Source organism: Nilaparvata lugens, chromosome 5, assembly GCF_014356525.2.
Source record: "Nilaparvata lugens isolate BPH chromosome 5, ASM1435652v1, whole genome shotgun sequence".
NCBI lineage: Eukaryota > Metazoa > Arthropoda > Insecta > Hemiptera > Delphacidae > Nilaparvata > Nilaparvata lugens.
Window position 1 is genome coordinate 65,521,436 of NC_052508.1, and position 20,926 is coordinate 65,542,361.

The 20,926-nt window shown below is 34.5% G+C and overlaps 1 protein-coding gene and 1 non-coding gene across 2 annotated transcripts in view; both read left to right on the forward strand.

Moving 5' to 3' along the window:
- The first annotated feature begins 3,913 nt into the window (after positions 1-3,913).
- The window catches only part of LOC111043653 (COP9 signalosome complex subunit 1), a 28,957-nt gene continuing 11,944 nt past the window's right edge, over positions 3,914-20,926 (forward strand). The window contains 7 exon segments of the mRNA XM_039429062.1: positions 3,914-4,116; positions 6,171-6,260; positions 15,882-16,063; positions 17,718-17,803; positions 17,806-18,014; positions 19,312-19,389; positions 20,491-20,720. Of these exon segments, the coding sequence (XP_039284996.1) occupies positions 4,081-4,116; positions 6,171-6,260; positions 15,882-16,063; positions 17,718-17,803; positions 17,806-18,014; positions 19,312-19,389; positions 20,491-20,720 (911 nt within the window). The 5' untranslated portion in view covers positions 3,914-4,080.
- LOC120351731 lies at positions 15,548-15,688 on the forward strand. The gene has a single exon (XR_005571505.1). It is a non-coding gene; the product is annotated as a U11 spliceosomal RNA (small nuclear RNA).

Below are 20,926 nucleotides of genomic sequence, written 5' to 3' on the forward strand. Positions count from 1 at the left end.
GGGGCTACACCTGTCCCATCCTCAGCTAGACTGGTTATGGTTTGGGAGCTACACCAGCCCCATCCTCAGCTAGACTGGTTACCAGTCTGAGGATGGGGCAGGTGTAGCCCCGAAACCATGGTCCTTTTGTGAAAACAAAATGAAAGTGGTATTGACAACATCTGTGTCTTATTTTTTCATTATGGAGAAATACCACAATAACTCTTCAAAAACAATCAATTTCCTACAGTTGTTGGACATTTTACATCGGAATTATTGTATATTTTAACAAACATCTTAAGCTCACAATCCTGAACAGTGATTGAAAGAAAATTGTGTCTATTATTGGAGATGTGTAGTGTGATTTGACAAAACAATTTGGAATTCTTGATGAATTTCACATTTATGTACTGAAATTGCCGGCTGGCGTGGCCGAATCGTCTAGGGTAACTTCAGCCTGCTTCGCTCCGCCTGGTCGTGGGTCCGAATTCCGCGAGGGGGATGAATATTTGATCATGTCATCCCACACACAAGCTGAAAGCTTATGTAGACATGAAAGCTGGTTTCATTTGACTTCAAGATAGATCTCTCTAAGGGATTCCAGATTTTGAAATTGTCTATATGCGTTAAGGCATAGCCACCTCTAATACAAGGCCCTGGTCTACAATATTTCAACGTCGCCGCGTTGGCCTAGAATCTATAACATGATTGGTGAAAAAGATTTTAAAAAATACCAGCTGATCGTTTTCACCAATCATGTATTAGATTTTAGGCCTACACTGCGACGTTACAATATCGTAGGCCAGGGCCTTGTATTAGAGGTGGCTATGTTAAGGTCATTAAAACAATTTCTCAATCTGGAATCCCCTAGAGAGGTCTTTTTCACTCATTACTGTCTTATGGAATAGTTTTCTTGGGTAGTTCATCTGACTCTGTTGAAGTTTTCAGGATTTAAAAATGGGCTATTAGGGTAATGGTTGGGGAGTCACAAAGGAATAGCTGTAGACCCCATTCAAAAGTCTTAAAATTCATCCTTTACCTAGTGTCTACATTCTGAAGGCCTTTTGTTTTGTTAAGAGAAATCAATGTTACTTTACTTGTGGTGATGATATTCATTTTCATAATACCAGAAATAAACACTTGAGAGATGATATGCATCGCTCCACTTTCTATTAGAGAGGCGTCAGAAGCTCTGGCATCCAATTACAGTGAATAATATTTTACCAGATTCCATAAAGAATATGAATGAACGCGAGTTTAGAACTAAATTAAAAATAGATTTCTCCAAGAGTGCTTTCTACACAAAGGAAGAGTACATTGATCATTACTCTACATGAATTGTTAAATGTTTTATTTTCCTGTGTCTTGTTTTTGTTACTGCAGGCTGCATGTCTATTCTGTTCGACCATTTAGATTTTTTGACAAGTTCCAGATCCCCCAGATTAGGTGGGCAGTGGATGCTATTTAATCTATTTATCAGATCTAGGGTATAAAATGACACATTTCTATGTATGCTCGATTTTTGGGAGTATCAGGGGTATGATTCTTAACATCTTAACATATCTATGCGATAGCTTGATGGCCTAAAGCCAAAACTATTTTGTTCTTTTGAAATCTGTGGGTAGATGACACAAGCTGATAAGTCATGATTTGTAAACTTTTCAGGAGAGCAATTTGAAAGTTTGGCATAGCTGCAAACATTATCTATAATATTTTTTCTTACCCATTTTACACTAATATAATCAGATGATCCTCGACTATTTAAATAGTCTTACCCATTTTACACTAATATAATCAGCTGATCCTCGACTATTTAAATATCAAGGGATAAAACAATTTATTTAAATTAACTATTGAGAATTTTTGCAAGTGATGACAGAGATATCATGTTTTGCCATCTGCCAAATGTTTCAAATCACAATGTAACAGTATAGGGAATATCTTAAAAATCGATTTTATAGAAATTTGAATATATTTTTTAAAAATTAATTGATATTATTTACAAGTATTGATCAAGTTAACCAAACTTGAACTGTTTGCAAAGTTGTATGGGTTATGTAGTTCTCAATATGGGTTATTGATTTTCAGATTTTATAATAGCCTACCAGTACATACACTTATCAAATTTTGTCATCTTTTGATAATTGGATTATAATACAAACCGGTAGAAGAGTGTTGAGATATATGTACTTATCAATATTTGTCAACTTGGGTTTGGAAGAAAATGCAGTATCAGGCTTAAGCAAGGTCTATATCTCAGCTATTTAAAAAGGTACAACATATTTAGTTATACCATCTTATAGATCTAATTTTTCTGAACACAACCATATGCATAACTCAATATGGTCAAAAATGTGACTTATCAACTTGTGTCATCTACCCACAGAAATATTTATAAAATATTTTAAATAAACGGTACTTCATGTTCTTATATTGTGTTTTTAAATAATACTAAGCGATGGCTTATCAGCGCGACCACTGAGAAACCGGCCAGGATAATCGAGATGACTAAGGCGTTGCACCCTTCAGTCTGCTATTGCTACTTGGTCGCGGGTTAGAATCCCGTCGAATAGGCGTGGACGTTTGATCATCTCATGAATCACTCTCGCACTTCCCATTACACACGCCCAAGCAAGAAATTCACACGCATAAAACCGCTGCTCAAGTCTACCAGCATTGTAGATGACAAATCATTCAAGTCAATGAAATACAGGTGGCCTAAATAAATTAGTGTAGAACTCCATGAACAACTATTGTTTTAATGTCGGATGACTTATTATTTTTTGCACATTTTAAAAGTGTAAAATACCAGTGCAATCAATAAAACTCCATTATTATTATCAATGGTTTTCGTTGAGCGTGTATGTGTATCTGTTTAGAAACGTCATTTTATTTACTTGTATTATTACTAACGTATTTAATAAAACTTTTAAGTGAAAAACACTCACATTTTTTGACTTAGTATTGATAGAATTTTAGGTGTATTCTTACTTCTATTTTGTATATTATAACAATTAGGTTCTATTCTTTGTTTCTAGAAGTTATCTACTCACCTACATATTTATTCTCTGATCTGAATACCGTACGTTATTTTTTTCATTTGTTTTAATTAAAATGTATTGTTAGTATGCAGTGGGTCTTGCAAGAACTGGCATACATTGTCATTTGTGATAAAGAATCAATCATTATGGAGTAAACCACTTTTTCTACTGCCTGATGTGTTGAGGATGTCCCAGTTCTGAAACTAAACTGAGCATCTTCAAAGAAATCAAGACTCATAATACTAGCAAACCAGAATAACTGTGTAGCCTAGTTGCATTCTTGAGGTGAGGAAACTTGTATGATTGTAAAACTTACACTAATTATTAGAAACTTGAAAAACTTACCGCGCCAGTAGCCAGGAACGGATTAGGCTTGATCCCGCTCAGGAAGCAATTGAAGGTATAGTACCTAATTGAATAAAATAAAATAAATTTATTAATATGTCAAAAAAATCTTTACAAACAATAAAAGTATGCTACTGTTCTAAACTAGATCATATACATTAAAGTACAGGAACTGCTAGTTTATTTCTACAAAAATTATTTCATAAAACTATTATCAATAGATATAATTAAATGTTATTAAATTTTTAGGCGTTCGTGACTCAAGTGCACGGCAGACTGGGACTACTCAGGAATATGACCCAGTCGGTCGTTATCCAATTTGTCATAGGTTGTCGTCGACCCACTTGTACTCCCAAACCAGACTTTGTTATTCATGTTGGTTGTTGGATAATTTATTATTTTATTTTGGATAAGACTTTCAAAATTTGTAAAATACAATTATCAAACATATTTTTACAAAATCCAGATCCTAAATAATGTTCTCAAAATATATGAAATTATTCGTTTCTTATCTTTCTCTGCTAACGAACAACGATATCTAGTAATCAGCGACGAACTATTTGATCAGAGCTTCTGTTTTCCGTACGCTCCGTGCTCCTCACCGGAGTTTGGAAGAAATATTTAAACAATTTCGATTTTAAATAGTTTATTTAAATTGTATTAATTCTACTTTTCCGTCCCAGGGAGTGAAATTGTGGCGTGAGTGTAGAGGAGAATGCCCCTACCTCCAAACTTAGCTGTAATGTTGCAGGTAATTTCCCTTAACCTTACTTTCATTGTGATGTTTGCAAATGCAATGCATCTTTTTATGAATATAAACTTTGATAACTAATAATAATATTTTTAAATTAATTTACATATTGATCTATCAGGAATTTCAACGACGCATTTGAAAACCAGTTTTCCCAATTATATCTCAGTCAATATGACTTTATTTTTGCATAGCTTTCAGCTTAGGTTACGGGCTACAAGAATTACATTTTTGTATTTAGGTTTTTATAGAAGTAAACTTGTGTTAATCAGCCTTTATCGCTTATTAAATGGATAAAAAAGCAGGTGTAAAGGAAACGAGACCAATGCTCACCTATGAAATTTATGACTTGGAAGCCGAAAGCGTAAATCTCACTAGAGCTTAATATGAGAACTATGATAATTTTATATAGGCCTATTTATGTAAAAATTACGTATGATTTAAAGTGAACGGATACCTATAGTAGTAAAAAATTAAGTTTAATAAGACCCCTCAATGTTTATGAATTTTTACAAAATTGATTAAATTTTGTAGCCTACATCCATTTAATTCCAAATTTATTTTTTTAAACCTGGTGTTTTTCCATTGAAAAATAGTTACTTAGCTTGAACCCAATTTAGTTTATTATTGGATGTTAATTATATATTACATATGTTATCCGTAAAAAAGGTGTGATTATGATAAGGCTCTAGGATATTCCACAGCTATTGACCTACCATACTTGATTGAAATATACATTTATTGTAAGAATACTCATAAATATAATGTATATGTCAAAAGCATGTGTCATAAAACTATCAAATAGCTTTTAGAAATATTTGTCTTAATCCGAAGAACGGGCCAGAGCATATTGAACGTTTTTCAGGCGTTTTAGAGTCGGCATGACAGGAAGCTCTCCTATTAGGTGATTGGGCTGTTGCCTGAAAAAACGCTTAATAAAGTTATGCCGTTAATCATTATTCATTATAGCTTAGTTTTTGAGTAGAAATCGAGAGTGCTACAAATTATAAACTTCTTATCAATGATCTCAATTTCCAGATCTTTACTTGCAAATAATAATTGTTGGAGCAATGAGAATCGCATAATTTCTTCTTATAGCATGATTTTTTAATTGTTTTTTTTCAGAATAATTATTGTCTTCGGGATTTAATGTAATTTCTTATTTCCTTGTCAGATTTAGGAACACACTACCCTCTTTCAACAAATCACAGATCAGCTGGATTATTAATCCTATACTATTAAACGTTATTTTTATATCTGGTTATTTATGTTTAATGGATTTCGAAAACGGCTCTTAACGATTCTTACGAAATTCAGAACATAGTAGGTTTTTAATATAAAGATTCGATTGCACTAGATCTCATCCCTGGGAAAACTCGCTGAAGGACATTAAAAGGATAATTATTATTCACCCTTGGAAAAACAGCTGATAACAATTATTTCGTCGTCTTTTGGTGATGGAAGTGAGTGAGCGAGTTCATGTGTGTGAGACTGTATCAAAATTATGACTCAGCTGTTTAACTTTTGTAATCATTCAATGAGGTACTTAGTGCCGGTTGCAAAAAGCCGGGTTATTTTCAATCCTGATTAATTCCAGTAGATCCATCTTTTTGAAATGGTCTTCTCTGATTTGGTTCACGTGAAGTTAATCAGGATTAAAATTTAACCGGCTTTAGTGCAACTGGGCCTTTGTGAGGGAAATTTTTGCATTCCTCTGGGAATTAATCTCAATTCTCAAAATTTCAATTTACTGTGATTAGATGGAACATTTCTGTATGAATTTTATTATGATTTCTTCTTTCGTAATAATTTGTTCATGCCTTTGTACTCCAGAGCAAAGCTCGGTCCCCGATATTAGTATAATAATATGAAGTTGCTACTTCAACTATTCCGCTTGGTTTTCCACTGCTTTCAAGAGAACAGGTGGTTCTACTCCAACTACTCCAACCCTCCTATTGAGAGGGTGATGCTTACTTGTATAATTGTTGAAAATATGTTCACCGTTTCTCTAATTATGGTAGTGAACTTGTTTCATAAATTATTATTGATTTCAGAATGCTGCCGAGCCTATGGTGGTGGATATTCCGCCAGAAGATAATGATAACACCGAGGAAGATCCCTACCTAGTCGAAAATCCAACTCTGGTAATGATAGTTAGCAGTATAAGATTTTTTCTGTTATTAACATTTTACATTCAATTAGTTTGGTTCAATTACTTTTTTTACATGTTGTAGTAAGATTCTGGTATTTGATATTATTGAAATCTTTTACTTGAATTGTATGTGATGGAAATGTTTCCGGCGGTAAATAATGTTATCAAAACATTTCTTCAAGTCGAGTTATATAAACGTACTAGCCGTCAAGCTCCGCCCCCTGGACCCCCGACTGAATTATCCGAGAATGGAATCAGCAGGCTCGCTTCGCTCGCCTGCATTTTTCCTTTGAGCATTTTTATCATTTGTTAGGACGATCCAGTCGGGGGTCCAGACTAAACGTCTCGCTAAACAGATATGGCGAGCGTGGCGAGCCTGACGGCTAGTAATATAATATTCCCAGGAATAGTTCTGATTGAAGTAGCAGTGCCCAGTCAATTTTTCCGCGATAAATGCATTTCTATCTTCAACTTGGTGCCAACCTAACAAAGTCAACTTAATGCCAACCTGACAAAATTATTAATTTAGTTGCCAATTCAACAACTGTTTCGAAGAGGTAATCTCTCTAGATTATAGTTCTATATTAACATTCTGGTATGGACATTTTTCAATTATAATTAAGAGAATAAGAAGAATATACATGCTAAAAGACGAACTTTAAACCTTAAAAACCACCCTTAGAGTTGAAATATTGCCAAAATATTTCTTAGTGCGCCTCTAAAGGGTCAACTGAACATACCTACCAAATTTGAACGTTTTTGGTCCGGTAGATTTTTAGTTCTGCGAGTGAGTGACTGCCATTTCGCTTTTATATATAAAGATTTTATAAAGATTTAGATGGAATATAATTCTGCTAGGTGAACTACACCATAAAGCTTTACTGTGAACAATGCTTCTTTACTTACTATCTACAATCTAAGTTGATATTCGGCCGCACCAACGAACTGTCTCCACGTAGTTCGTTCCTCAGCATCTTCTAGCCTATGTCAGTCTTAACCTGTTGCCACCATCTGTGTCCGGGTCTCCCATGGGGTCTTCTTCCTGGAGGGTTGGGTGCTGAAACCTTTTTCAGATTTGATTATTCTCCTCTTCTGACTTATTCTCCTCTTCTGATGATCAAACGTCCATGCTTACCAGCGGGATTCGAACCCACGGTCAGGTAGTGCTAGCAAGACTGAAAGATGCAAATCCTTCGTTCCAAGCCAAATTAAGCTTTTTTCAAGCGTTTTTGCATTGGCGGCGAACGAGTCGGCAGGGTATGAAGTTATCCGATTGGCTGAAAACCAGCTGATTGGGTTGGCATTCAGGAATCAGCCAATCGGAGAATTTCCTGCCCTGCGACTCGTCTGAAAACGCATGAAAAAACGCTTCGTGAGGTTTGGACCTTGGTCGTCTTGGTTCATCTGTCAAGTCCATGTATTAGAATATTTCAATTATGTACATCTATTCTAGTAATATCTATTATATTCTATTAAAAGGGCGTTTGTCACTTACATGACATGCTATGGACTGGCCAAGCTGTACAGACTCATATATATTTCAGATCACTGTCCTTCATTGAGGATAGATGCTTTGAAAATGGCTATTTCTGCAGTCATGGATACATTCAATGTCATGTTGTATCAACAGCTGCATAGAAAACTGCAGGATGTAATGAGGTGAGAAAATGTTGATTCTCCGTTCAGAATCTATTTGAAATAATTTATTGGAACGCTTCCTTAGATTTAGTTTAATTTTCAATAATAATTTATTGATAATATCTCAATTTTTTGAACCTACAAGTCTTGCAGTAACACTTGGTGCACCTGTGCGTCTATTTTTTATAAAACTGAAACAATGTGTACGTTCTGTGTACAGTAAATTGTTCCAGTTCCAATCGTTAACTGTTTCATTACGTGACTAGTGCAAAATTTTCCCATGGAACGCCATTTCAAAATCGTTGGTTCAAGCTTTTGGCACGCACTTACAAAGTTGATTCACACCAAATTGTATCGTTTACTAGCTGTGTGAATGAAGAAAGGCTGTTTTACAAACTTACCGTCTAGAAAAGTGTGCATTTCTTTTATTCCATTACTCTAATTTTCTATAGAGAAAAATCCATTTAATGAATGGTTATCAAACATCATATTGTTGGTTATGTATTCTATGGCTATGCTATTGTAAACAAACTATCAGCGCATGCGTAGAGAAGCAAGCAGACTACAATAATTGACCAATGAGAGCTCAGATAGTTGGAACTATCCAGGCCGGACAATTTACCACGCTTCGACTGTGGGGCAGGAATTTGGAAATGGAACTGGTTTCTGGTACAGAATCTCTCAAAACTCTTCCCATGGAACGCGGAACTTTTTACCTGGTAAATTGTGAATCGGACAATTTACCACATCCCATGTATACAGAACGGGCCCAATGAATAAAACGCATGTAAATTGTTCCATTATTAAATGCCATTAGCTTCGCAAAAGTTTTAGGAACGAATCCACAAAAACCTGTTGAATTTCAACCGTCATTAAATTCCACGAGAATTATTAATCAGAGGAGTCTTCTATTCAAAACGTTTTCTGATTGGTTCCATTGGCATTTATTCATGGTTGAAATTTAACAGGCGTTTGTGCAATCATACCTTAATGTATAAGTATTTATGATAACTTGAATATTATAAGGTGATCTTAAAGTGATTCAATAGTGATATCTACTATAGTGAGGTCAACGTTATATGGCAGTGTTTGATTAGCAATGATATTGCTATCCTTGTCTATCATTCAACAAAGCGGATAGCGCTATCTCTTTCTCGCTTTGATATGTTGCCAGATCGTCCTTTAACAATGTTGAATTAATAATTAATTAACAAAATATTTCATCTTAATTATGTAAATTCATTATTAAATTATTATAAAATATAATTTCTTGCTTGATAAAATATAATTGGTTATTAATGGTAATTATTAATTGGTTATTATAATTGGTTATTATTGGTTATTGGTTATTATTGGTTCATCTTAACTATAAAAATTCATTATGAAATTATTGAAAAATATAATTTCTCGCTTAATAAATTATAATTAGGCTAATTATTGTAAACGAGAATGAACGGTTAATATTACATCAATAAACCTGTATCAGCTACCGTCTTTAGAAGGCATTGATAAGACAGAGGATCGGCAACGTTGTCTACTATCTTTCTCCACTGCCATTATGACGTGGACCTCACTATATGTATCTGTACATGATTCTAAATAAACATATTTCCTGTTCAATTTATTTTCACCATTGATAAATCAATATTATTTATGATTGAATTTGAACTTTCAGTACGGTGTCGCTACCGGATATCGCTGGAGGTGGAATTCAGGACCTGCCGACCATGGACATGGTATGGGTAGAGAACAAGAACAAAAAGGGCGCACTCAAGCTGGAGAAGCTCGACTTGGATTTGAAAAATTACAAGAGCAACTCGATCAAGGAGAGCATTCGCAGAGGCAACGACGACCTCGGCGACCATCACCTCGACTGTGGCGATTTATCGAATGCCTTGAAGTGCTATTCAAGAGCTAGAGACTATTGTACTAGTGGAAAGCATGTAGTTAACATGTGTCTTAATGTAATTAAGGTATGTTGCTCCAAACACAACTCAGGAACGTCTCCGTTATTTATAACTTGGGCTCAACTCACACTACCTCGACTCGAATCGTACGATTCCAGTCGAGGATACTCCAGTCTCTCGACCTTACGACTTTCTAGCTCATTGTCACTACTTCAGTTCCATGCTACTCCATTTCTAACCATATTTTATTAAAAATATAAGATCTAATTCGCCACTAATTTGCATGTAACAAATTTATAATAATTATTATGAATATATTGTCTTATCTAATTCGTATTATTGTCTTATCTAAAATGTTGAAACATCAGTTTCACGAAATATACTCTGAAAATATTTATAAGAAATAGTAAGGGCTATCTGGCAACAAAGCAAAGCGAGAAAGAGATAGCGCTATCTGCTTTGTTGAATGATAGACAAGGATAGCAAGAGCATTGTTAATTAAATACTGTCATTATAACGTGGACCTCATTATATATTATAATCCCTTCAAGAGTTTACAGATCTGACTGAAGTTTTATGGCTGTTTTCAATTATTGTTTTTTATGTTTTGTTCGTCTTAATAAATATTGACACTATTCAAGCGACACAAAGCAAAGCGAGAAAGAGATAGCGCTATCTGCTTTGTTGAATGATAGACAAGGATAGCAAGTGCATTGTTAATTAAATACTGTCATTATAACGTGGACCTCATATATAATAATGATTATTATAATCCCTTCAAGAGTTTACAGATCTGACTGAAGTTTTATGGCTGTTTTGAATTATTGTTTTTTATGTTTTGTTCGTCTTAATGAATATTGACACTATTCCTATGTATCTGTACATGATTCTGAATAAACATATTTTCAGTTCAATGTATTTTTACCATTGATATAAATCAATATTTTATGATTGAAATTGAACTTTCAGTACGGTGTCGCTACCGGATATCGCCGGAGGTGGAATTCAGGACCTGCCGACCATGGACATGGTATGGGTGGAGAACAAGAACAAAAAGGGCGCACTCAAGCTGGAGAAGCTCGACTTGGATTTGAAAAATTACAAGAGCAACTCGATCAAGGAGAGCATTCGCAGAGGCAACGACGACCTCGGCGACCATCACCTCGACTGTGGCGATTTATCGAATGCCTTGAAGTGCTATTCAAGAGCTAGAGACTATTGTACTAGTGGAAAGCATGTCGTAAACATGTGTCTTAATGTAATTAAGGTATGTTGCTCCAAACACCACTTAGCAACGTCTTCGTTATTTATAACTTAGGCTCAACTCACACTACCTCGACTCGAATCGTACGACTCCAGTCGAGGATACTCCAGTCTCTCGACCTTACGACTTTCTAGCTCATTGTCACTACTTCAGTTCCATGCTACTCAATATTTCTAACCTCACATTATTAAAAAAATATAAGATAAAAAAATATAAGATTAAAAAAAATTTAAGATTTATTAAGAATATAAGATTTAATTCGTCACTACTTAGCATGTAACAAATTTTATAACGATTATTATGAATATATTGTCTTATCTAATTCTTATTATTGTCTATCTAAAATGACGAAACATCACTTTCATAAAGCATAACCTCACTTTCTTTAAAAATGCACGTTACTATGCTACTCAAGTTTAACAAAATATTTAATCTATAATGAAATGTATTATTAATCATTGAAGAATATATTTTCTTGACGATTCATATAACCTAATCGATTATTTTTAACAAGAATGAACAGTTAATATTACATAAGATATTCCGGTATTTGCTATCATCTATAGAAGGCAGTGGCAAGGTAGAGAATCGACAACGCTATTCTCCTATCCTTCTCCAATGCCATTATAACGTGGACCTCACTATAGTTCTAGTGCTTGAACATAACGCATATTACGGTGCTGTTTATGTTGTCTTGAATTGTAGAACAAAAACTTATTTATTTTCGCTGAGGGTGATGTTCATATGAGCTCCACGCTTGTGCGTGGATAATGAGAAGATGATGATTAGTGGACTTGCAGTTTTAGGTGGACTTCGAACCATACGAAAGCGATTTTTCAACTCATAAACCATATTTTGTAAATACACCATTTTATTCAGAAGCTCGTATGCATGTGAAAATAATTACAGAAAACCCTCAATCTAACAAGCCTCAAAAGAATTAATTTTTCTTAATATCACACTCTTTATTTGAAATAATTATTTTTTAATGCACTTGACTTATTAAACGCTCAAATTGAATGTTGCCTCTTAAAGAGGTACCCTGATACAACCATTTTTCTCTTGGTCCCTAGAGATTCGTATCATCGGGTGAATTTATTAATGTTATCATTCGTAATAATTGGCCTCATTATTGCTTTCATTCGTTTAGGAAAATCTATTTTTAGCACTTGTTCCTATTTGCAGTAAAGTTGAATTGTGAAAGATTTCTTAGCAAAGATATTTATTGTTAGAATGAACTACAGTAGTTTAATGATAAAATTGAAATTACTGTAGTTCATTCTAACAATAATTATAATTTATAGGCTCAACTCACACTATCTCGACTCAAATCGCACGACTCTAGTCTCTCGACCTTACGACTTTCTTGCTCATTGACACTACTTCAGTTCCATGCTACTCAATATTTCTAACCTCACATTATTAAAAATATAAGATTTAATTCGTCACTACTTAGCATGTAACAAATTTTATAACGATTATTATGAATATATTGTCTTATCTAATTCTTATTATTGTCTTATCTAAAATGATGAAACATCACTTTCATACAACATAACCTCACTTTCATTAAAAATGCATGTTACTATGCTACTCAAGTCGAGGCTCGAACAACATGATTGTCGAGTCGACGCTCAACTCAGTCTCACAGTCGTAAGGTCGCAGAGACTAGAATCGAATGGTCTGAGTGTCACCATTTGAAAATACATGCTGCGTCGAGAACAGAGACTGCGACTCTAGTCTCTTAGAAACTAGAGAAGAGACTAGAGTCGCAGTCTCTTCTCGACTTGAATCTCGTAATTGTGAGTTGAGCCTAAGAATTATATTGATACTATAACAGTAAATTTTCTTGAAAATTTCAATGTGTGTCCAATTGTGTTAAAGTAACTAATTATTGTCAATATTGTTCGGTATTTGGAGTGTAATCATATTAATTTGCTGTTGCTTGCATACGATTTCTTTATGATGTAATGAAATTGTCAAATTCAACAGGTGAGTGTGTATCTCCAGAACTGGTCTCATGTTCTTAGCTACGTCAACAAAGCTGAATCAACACCAGACTTCTCAGAAGTAAGTTTCTCAATAATATAAACATACTTTTTTTTATTGAATTTTATCTCTAAATTTTTTTCACGGAGTGATCCGTGGTCTAGTGGATAGATAGAGTGCTTGCCTAGCAACATAGAGATCTCGGGACGTTTTTGAACAGGTCACTCCTGTGTTATCGAATGGGCACGTTATATTGACGGTCCCAGCTGAAGTATGGTTAGTCATAAGGCCCATTGAGGACATGAATGAAATATTCAGGCGAGATGGAACTTCCGTCAGGGACTCTCCACCAACAAAATATTGTTGTTGTTATCTCTAAATAAAATCCGTGCTTCGGATGGACACGTTTATCGTCAATCCCGGCTGCCTAAAAAGCAGTCGTTAGGTCATGTCAGAGGCCCTGAAATTGATCAGGTGCGACCTGAAAACTCTGACACCAGACCTGAGCCAGCCAGGTCACTCGATATTATTATTATTATTATTATCACTAAGTAATGACAGTACACAATAAAGCAATCACACATAACATCTGACATTCATTATAATCATTTTTTCACAATCAATCAATTCATCTTTACACACACATACACGTTTAATACAGAGAATAACAAAAATAATACATGCAAACAACAACAACAACAATACACATTAAAACAAAACAAAATAAAAAGAAAGTGGTGCAAAAAAAGGATGGAAGATTGAAGGGGTTTTTCAACTATGGATATCCATGTACTAGGAAAACCATCAATCTTTGAGAAGGTGAAATAGGTATCAGGAAAAGTAAATAGACGGTAGATATTAGAGGATGGGATGGGGGAAGAATAATAAAGGGAAGGATGGAAAAAATAAACCGATAGACCAGGTGTTAAAAGAAAATTGTAATACTAGATGAATTACAAAGGATTGCAGAATAAGCAAGCACACAAGTCAGAAGAGTAAACTTTGAAGAGAATCATCTCATAGAGAGAAAAAGTAATTGCATTTGATCCAGGTGTTAATATCCTTTTTTAGTCATTTTCGCAAATTTTATACTGTTCGGGGATTGTATTAATGATTTTACTGCTTATGTATATAAGTTGTCTTCAACTCATTCTCACAATCTTCATAAACTTGTAATATTTTGAATTCTAGTACTTGGGCTTTTAAAAATTTATTCCAAACTACCTTGGCAATGATAGGTTTACCAAGGTTTACATAGGTTTACTACCAGTTTACCAAAAGATAATCATCTACTACCAGTTAACCAAGATATAATAATCATCTACTACCAGTTTACCAAGAGATAATAATCATCTACTACCAGTTAACCAAGATATAATAATCATCTATTACCAGTTACCAAGAGATAATAATCATCTACTACCAGTTTACCAAGAGATAATAATCATCTACTACCAGTTTACCAAGATATAATAATCATCTACTACCAGTTAACCAAGATATAATAATCATCTATTACCAGTTACCAAGAGATAATAATCATCTACTAACAGTTAACCAAGTGATAATAATCATCTACTACCAGTTTATCAAGCGATAATAATCATCTATTACCAGTTACCAAGAGATAATAATCATCTATTACCAGTTACCAAGAGATAATAATCATCTACTAACAGTTAACCAAGTGATAATAATCATCTACTACCAGTTTATCAAGCGATAATAATCATCTATTACCAGTTACCAAGAGATAATAATCATCTATTACCAGTATCCAAGAGATAATAATCATCTACTAACAGTTAACCAAGTGATAATAATCATCTACAACCAGTTTATCAAGCGATAATAATCATCTACTACCAGTTAACCAATATATAATAATCATCTATTACCAGTTACCAAGAGATAATAATCATCTACTACCAGTTTACCAAGAGATAATAATCATCTACTACCAGTTAACAAGATATAATAATCAACTACTACCAGTTAACCAAGATATAATCATCTATTACCAGTTACGGGTCTCCCATGGGGTCTTCTTCCTGGAGGGTTGGGTGCTGAAACCTTTTTCAGATTTGATTATTCTCCTCTTCTGACTTATTCTCCTCTTCTGATGATCAAACGTCTATGCTTACCGGCGGGATTCGAACCCACGGTCAGGTAGTGCTAACAAGACTGAAAAATGCAAATCCTTAGTTCCAAGCCAAATTAAGCTTTTTTCAAGCGTTTTTGCATTGGCGGCGAACGAGTCGGCAGGGTATGAAGTTATCCGATTGGCTGAAAACCAGCTGATTGGGTTGGCATTCAGGAATCAGCCAATCGGAGAATTTCCTGCCCTGCGACTCGTCTGAAAACGCATGAAAAAACGCTTCGTGAGGTTTGGACCTTGGTCGTCTTGGTTCATCTGTCAAGTCCATGTATTAGGATATTTCAATTATGTACATCTATTCTAGTAATATCTATTATATTCTATTAAATGGCGTTTGTCACTTACATGACATGCTATCTGCTGGGTCTTCGGGCCCAGGGTTTGTAGGGTATGACCATCAAGACATACTCAACGCATAATATTTGGATTCTTGTTTTTTAATATTTTATTAATTTTAAAGGGTACTAAAATTCTATTTTATTAATATGCTATACCTTCCCACTACTGTATTTCAGCACAACTGTTTTTTTATTTGTTTATATTATTTATTATTCCACTCTCACTTGGAGTCTTAATTTGATATTCTTTTAAGAGTCAGCTATTCTGAGTTGCACTAATTTCAAACATTTTGTTCATAGTTTGAATTTATTGTTACAGGATTTGGAAACCTACGCCAACAGCTACACAGGACTGGCCAAGCTGTACAGACTCATATATATTTCAGATCACTGTCCTTCATTGAGGATAGATGCTTTGAAAATGGCTATTTCTGCAGTCATGGATACATTCAATGTCATGTTGTATCAACAGCTGCATAGAAAACTGCAGGATGTAATGAGGTGAGAAAATGTTGATTCTCCGTTCAGAATCTATTTGAAATAATTTATTGGAACGCTTCCTTAGATTTAGTTTAATTTTCAATAATAATTTATTGATAATATCTCAATTTTTTGAACCTACAAGTCTTGCAGTAACACTTGGTGCACCTGTGCGTCTATTTTTTATAAAACTGAAACAATGTGTACGTTCTGTGTACAGTAAATTGTTCCAGTTCCAATCGTTAACTGTTTCATTACGTGACTAGTGCAAAATTTTCCCATGGAACGCCATTTCAAAATCGTTGGTTCAAGCTTTGGCACGCACTTACAAAGTTGATTCACACCAAATTGTATCGTTTACTAGCTGTGTGAATGAAGAAAGGCTGTTTTACAAACTTACCGTCTAGAAAAGTGTGCATTTCTTTTATTCCATTACTCTAATTTTCTATAGAGAGAAATTCATTCAATGAACGGTTATCAAACATCATATTGATGGTTATGTGTTCTATGGCTATGCTATGATAAACAAACAAACTATCAGCGCATGAGCAGAGAAGCAAGGAGACTACAATAATCGACCAATGAGAGCTCAGATAGTTGGAACTATCCAGGCCGGACAATTTACCACGCTTCGACTGTGGGGCAGGAATTTGGAAATGGAACTGGTTCTGGTACAGAATCTCTCAAAACTCTTCCCATGGAACGCGGAACTTTTACCTGGTAAATTGTGAATCGGACAATTTACCACATCCCATGTATACAGAACGGGCCCAATGAATAAAACGCATGTAAATTGTTCCATTATTAAATGCCATTAGCTTCGCAAAAGTTTTAGGAACGAATCCACAAAAACCTGTTGAATTTCAACCGTCATTAAATTCCACGAGAATTATTAATCAGAGGAGTCTTCTATTCAAAACGTTTTCTGATTGGTTCCATTGGCATTTATTCATGGTTGAAATTTAACAGGCGTTTGTGCAATCATACCTTAATGTATAAGTATTTATGATAACTTGAATATTATAAGGTGATCTTAAAGTGATTCAATAGTGATATCTACTATAGTGAGGTCAACGTTATATGGCAGTGTTTGATTAGCAATGATATTGCTATCCTTGTCTATCATTCAACAAAGCGGATAGCGCTATCTCTTTCTCGCTTTGATATGTTGCCAGATCGTCCTTTAACAATGTTGAATTAATAATTAATTAACAAAATATTTCATCTTAATTATGTAAATTCATTATTAAATTATTATAAAATATAATTCTTGCTTGATAAAATATAATTGGTTATTAATGGTAATTATTAATTGGTTATTATAATTGGTTATTATTGGTTATTGGTTATTATTGGTTCATCTTAACTATAAAAATTCATTATGAAATTATTGAAAAATATAATTTCTCGCTTAATAAATTATAATTAGGCTAATTATTATAAACGAGAATGAACGGTTAATATTACATCAATAAACCTGTATCAGCTACCGTCTTTAGAAGGCATTGATAAGACAGAGGATCGGCAACGTTGTCTACTATCTTTCTCCACTGCCATTATGACGTGGACCTCACTATATGTATCTGTACATGATTCTAAATAAACATATTTCCTGTTCAATTTATTTTCACCATTGATAAATCAATATTATTTATGATTGAATTTGAACTTTCAGTACGGTGTCGCTACCGGATATCGCTGGAGGTGGAATTCAGGACCTGCCGACCATGGACATGGTATGGGTAGAGAACAAGAACAAAAAGGCGCACTCAAGCTGGAGAAGCTCGACTTGGATTTGAAAAATTACAAGAGCAACTCGATCAAGGAGAGCATTCGCAGAGGCAACGACGACCTCGGCGACCATCACCTCGACTGTGGCGATTTATCGAATGCCTTGAAGTGCTATTCAAGAGCTAGAGACTATTGTACTAGTGGAAAGCATGTAGTTAACATGTGTCTTAATGTAATTAAGGTATGTTGCTCCAAACACAACTCAGGAACGTCTCCGTTATTTATAACTTGGGCTCAACTCACACTACCTCGACTCGAATCGTACGATTCCAGTCGAGGATACTCCAGTCTCTCGACCTTACGACTTTCTAGCTCATTGTCACTACTTCAGTTCCATGCTACTCCATTTCTAACCATATTTTATTAAAAATATAAGATCTAATTCGCCACTAATTTGCATGTAACAAATTTTATAATAATTATTATGAATATATTGTCTTATCTAATTCGTATTATTGTCTTATCTAAAATGTTGAAACATCACTTTCATGAAACATAACCTCACTTTCATTGAAAATGCACGGTACTGTACACCGCTCGTAACTTGGCCTCTGGAAGGAATGCAGTCGATCTAGTTTTAGGCGTGACATATGGCACTGGAGAGCCAGGTAGCGAGTACACAAACCCTGTGGTCTATCTGTCTTCGCCAAATGTAATTGAGCAATTTCCATCCCACCAAATTTGTAATTTAACCAGCGATCTATGAGTAAAATTACATCCTAACGTTTTTAGTCGTTACATAAAATAATAGAGTTTAAGATTAAATTCAACTTCCAACTCAGAATTCAACTTTATCGATGAAACTAAAAAATCATTGTTTTTTCTGAATATCACTTGGCTTAGACTTATTATAAGATGTACTAAAAAGGATGGATTTTACGACAATATAATAGGGATAATGGTTAAGTTACTTAATTTAATAAATCGCTATAACTATTTCAATAACTATTTTAAAACGGCTAGCTACTAACTTAATGAAAAAATAACACAACATTTCGACGTTTACTCCGGTCAGGTGCTGTTTAGGGTTTGTAGTCACACTACTGAGTCGTCAACAACATGGAGCCACTCGTTAATTTCCCCCCTACGCCTTAGACCTCAGAAGCCAAGTTATGAGCGGTGGACAGTACTAAGCAACTCTTAGTCGAGGCTCGACCAACATGTCGAGTCTGTCTCACAATCGTGAAGTCGCGTAGACTAGAATCGACTGGTCTGAGTGTTACCATTTGAAAACACATGCTGCGTCGAGAAGAGACTAGAGTCGCAGTCTCTTCTCGACTTGAATCGCCGAATTGTGAGTTGAGCCTAAGAATTATATTGATACTATAATAGTAAATTTCCTTGAACATTTTAAAGTATGTCCAATCGTGTTAAATGTAACTAATTGTCAATATTGTTATCTGGAGTGTAATTATATTAATTTGCTGTTGCTTGCATACGATTTCTTTATGATGTAATGAAATTGTTAAATTCAACAGGTGAGTGTGTATCTCCAGAACTGGTCTCATGTTCTTAGCTACGTCAACAAAGCGGAATCAACACCTGACTTCTCAGAAGTAAGTTTCTCAATATTATAAACATAAATAATTATTTCATTGAATTCTATCTCTAAATAAAATCCGTGTTTCGGATGAACACGTTAATTCGTCGGTCTCCGCTGTCTAAAAAGCAGTCGTTAGGTCACAGTATACATACAATATGGAAACTTGGCTAGTACCCTGACGCAAAAATCCGCCATCTTGTTAGAAAGCGCCGCATTGTAATAGTATTGATGGTAGGTTCGGATCACTTTAATGATTCGGATCAATTTATCTCGTTCACTGCCACGAGCCAATCAGAAGACCAGGATTGGAACTTCCTAAAGTCACGTGACGTGTCTAGTATTAGCGTCATGTAAAAAGCATTGGTTAGATTACAAGTTTCCATTCTGTACCTATTCTGTGGTTAGGTCATGTCAGAGGTCCTGAAATTAATCAGTTGCGACCTGAAAACTGACACCAGACCTGAGCCAGCCAGGCTACTCGATATTCTATTATATCGACTCGATATTTACTGTTTAATATATCTTAATAAATACTTAATCATTTGATGAAACCTTCTTTATTCACGTTGATAACAAAAACTAAACTAAGTAAACAATTTATTATAAATCAGTTATCAAACAGTTATCATGTGATTGAATAACATCACATAATATCCAAACAATTATTATTATTATTATTATCTCTAAATAATGACAGTAGGCTACACAATAGAAGCAATTACACATAGCATCTGACATTCATTATAATCATATTTTTTTTCATAATCGTAGTCACAATCATCTTAAACTCGTAAAATTTTGAATTTTGAAACTTAGTAGGCTAATTGCAGTACTTAGGCCTTTACAAATTCATTCCAAACTCACTTGGCAATGATAGCCTTTTTATTGTCTTTTACTTACTAATAGTCGCATTTAGCCTTGATTTGAAGCATCTACTTTTTATCTACTACCAATGATAGCAATTAATCATCTACTACCAGTTTATCAAGAGATAAATTCAGTCTTACATATAAGTTAATCAAGCTTCGTATTTATAAAAGTTAATCGAAACGGTCGCTGTTCGTTGTTAATTTTTGCTTTTATTAATTATTGTTGTGTTAATTTATTTTTTCAGAATAAGGAGACAAACCAAACTATTCGAACGAAACTGAAGTGTGCAGCTGGACTAGCAGAGCTGGCAACGAAAAAATACAAAACAGCCGCTAAGCACTTTCTTCAGGCGAATTTCGACTCCTGCGATTACCCCGAATTAATATCACCTAACAATATAGCTATGTATGGAGGACTTTGCGCGCTAGCAACTTTCGATAGATCCGAATTACAAAAAAATGTCATATTTAGCAGGTAAGTTGAAGCATTCGACTCGTACACTTAACAACCGGTTGCACTAAAGCTGGTTAAATTCCAATCGTGATCAATTTCTCGAGCCAATAAAATCATGCTTTATAGTACAGTTATTTAATTCAAGTACATAATATTATCATTAGCAGTAAGAGACTCTAGTGAGAGTTTCACTGTATTTTATTTTTATTTAGTTGACCGAAGCGAAG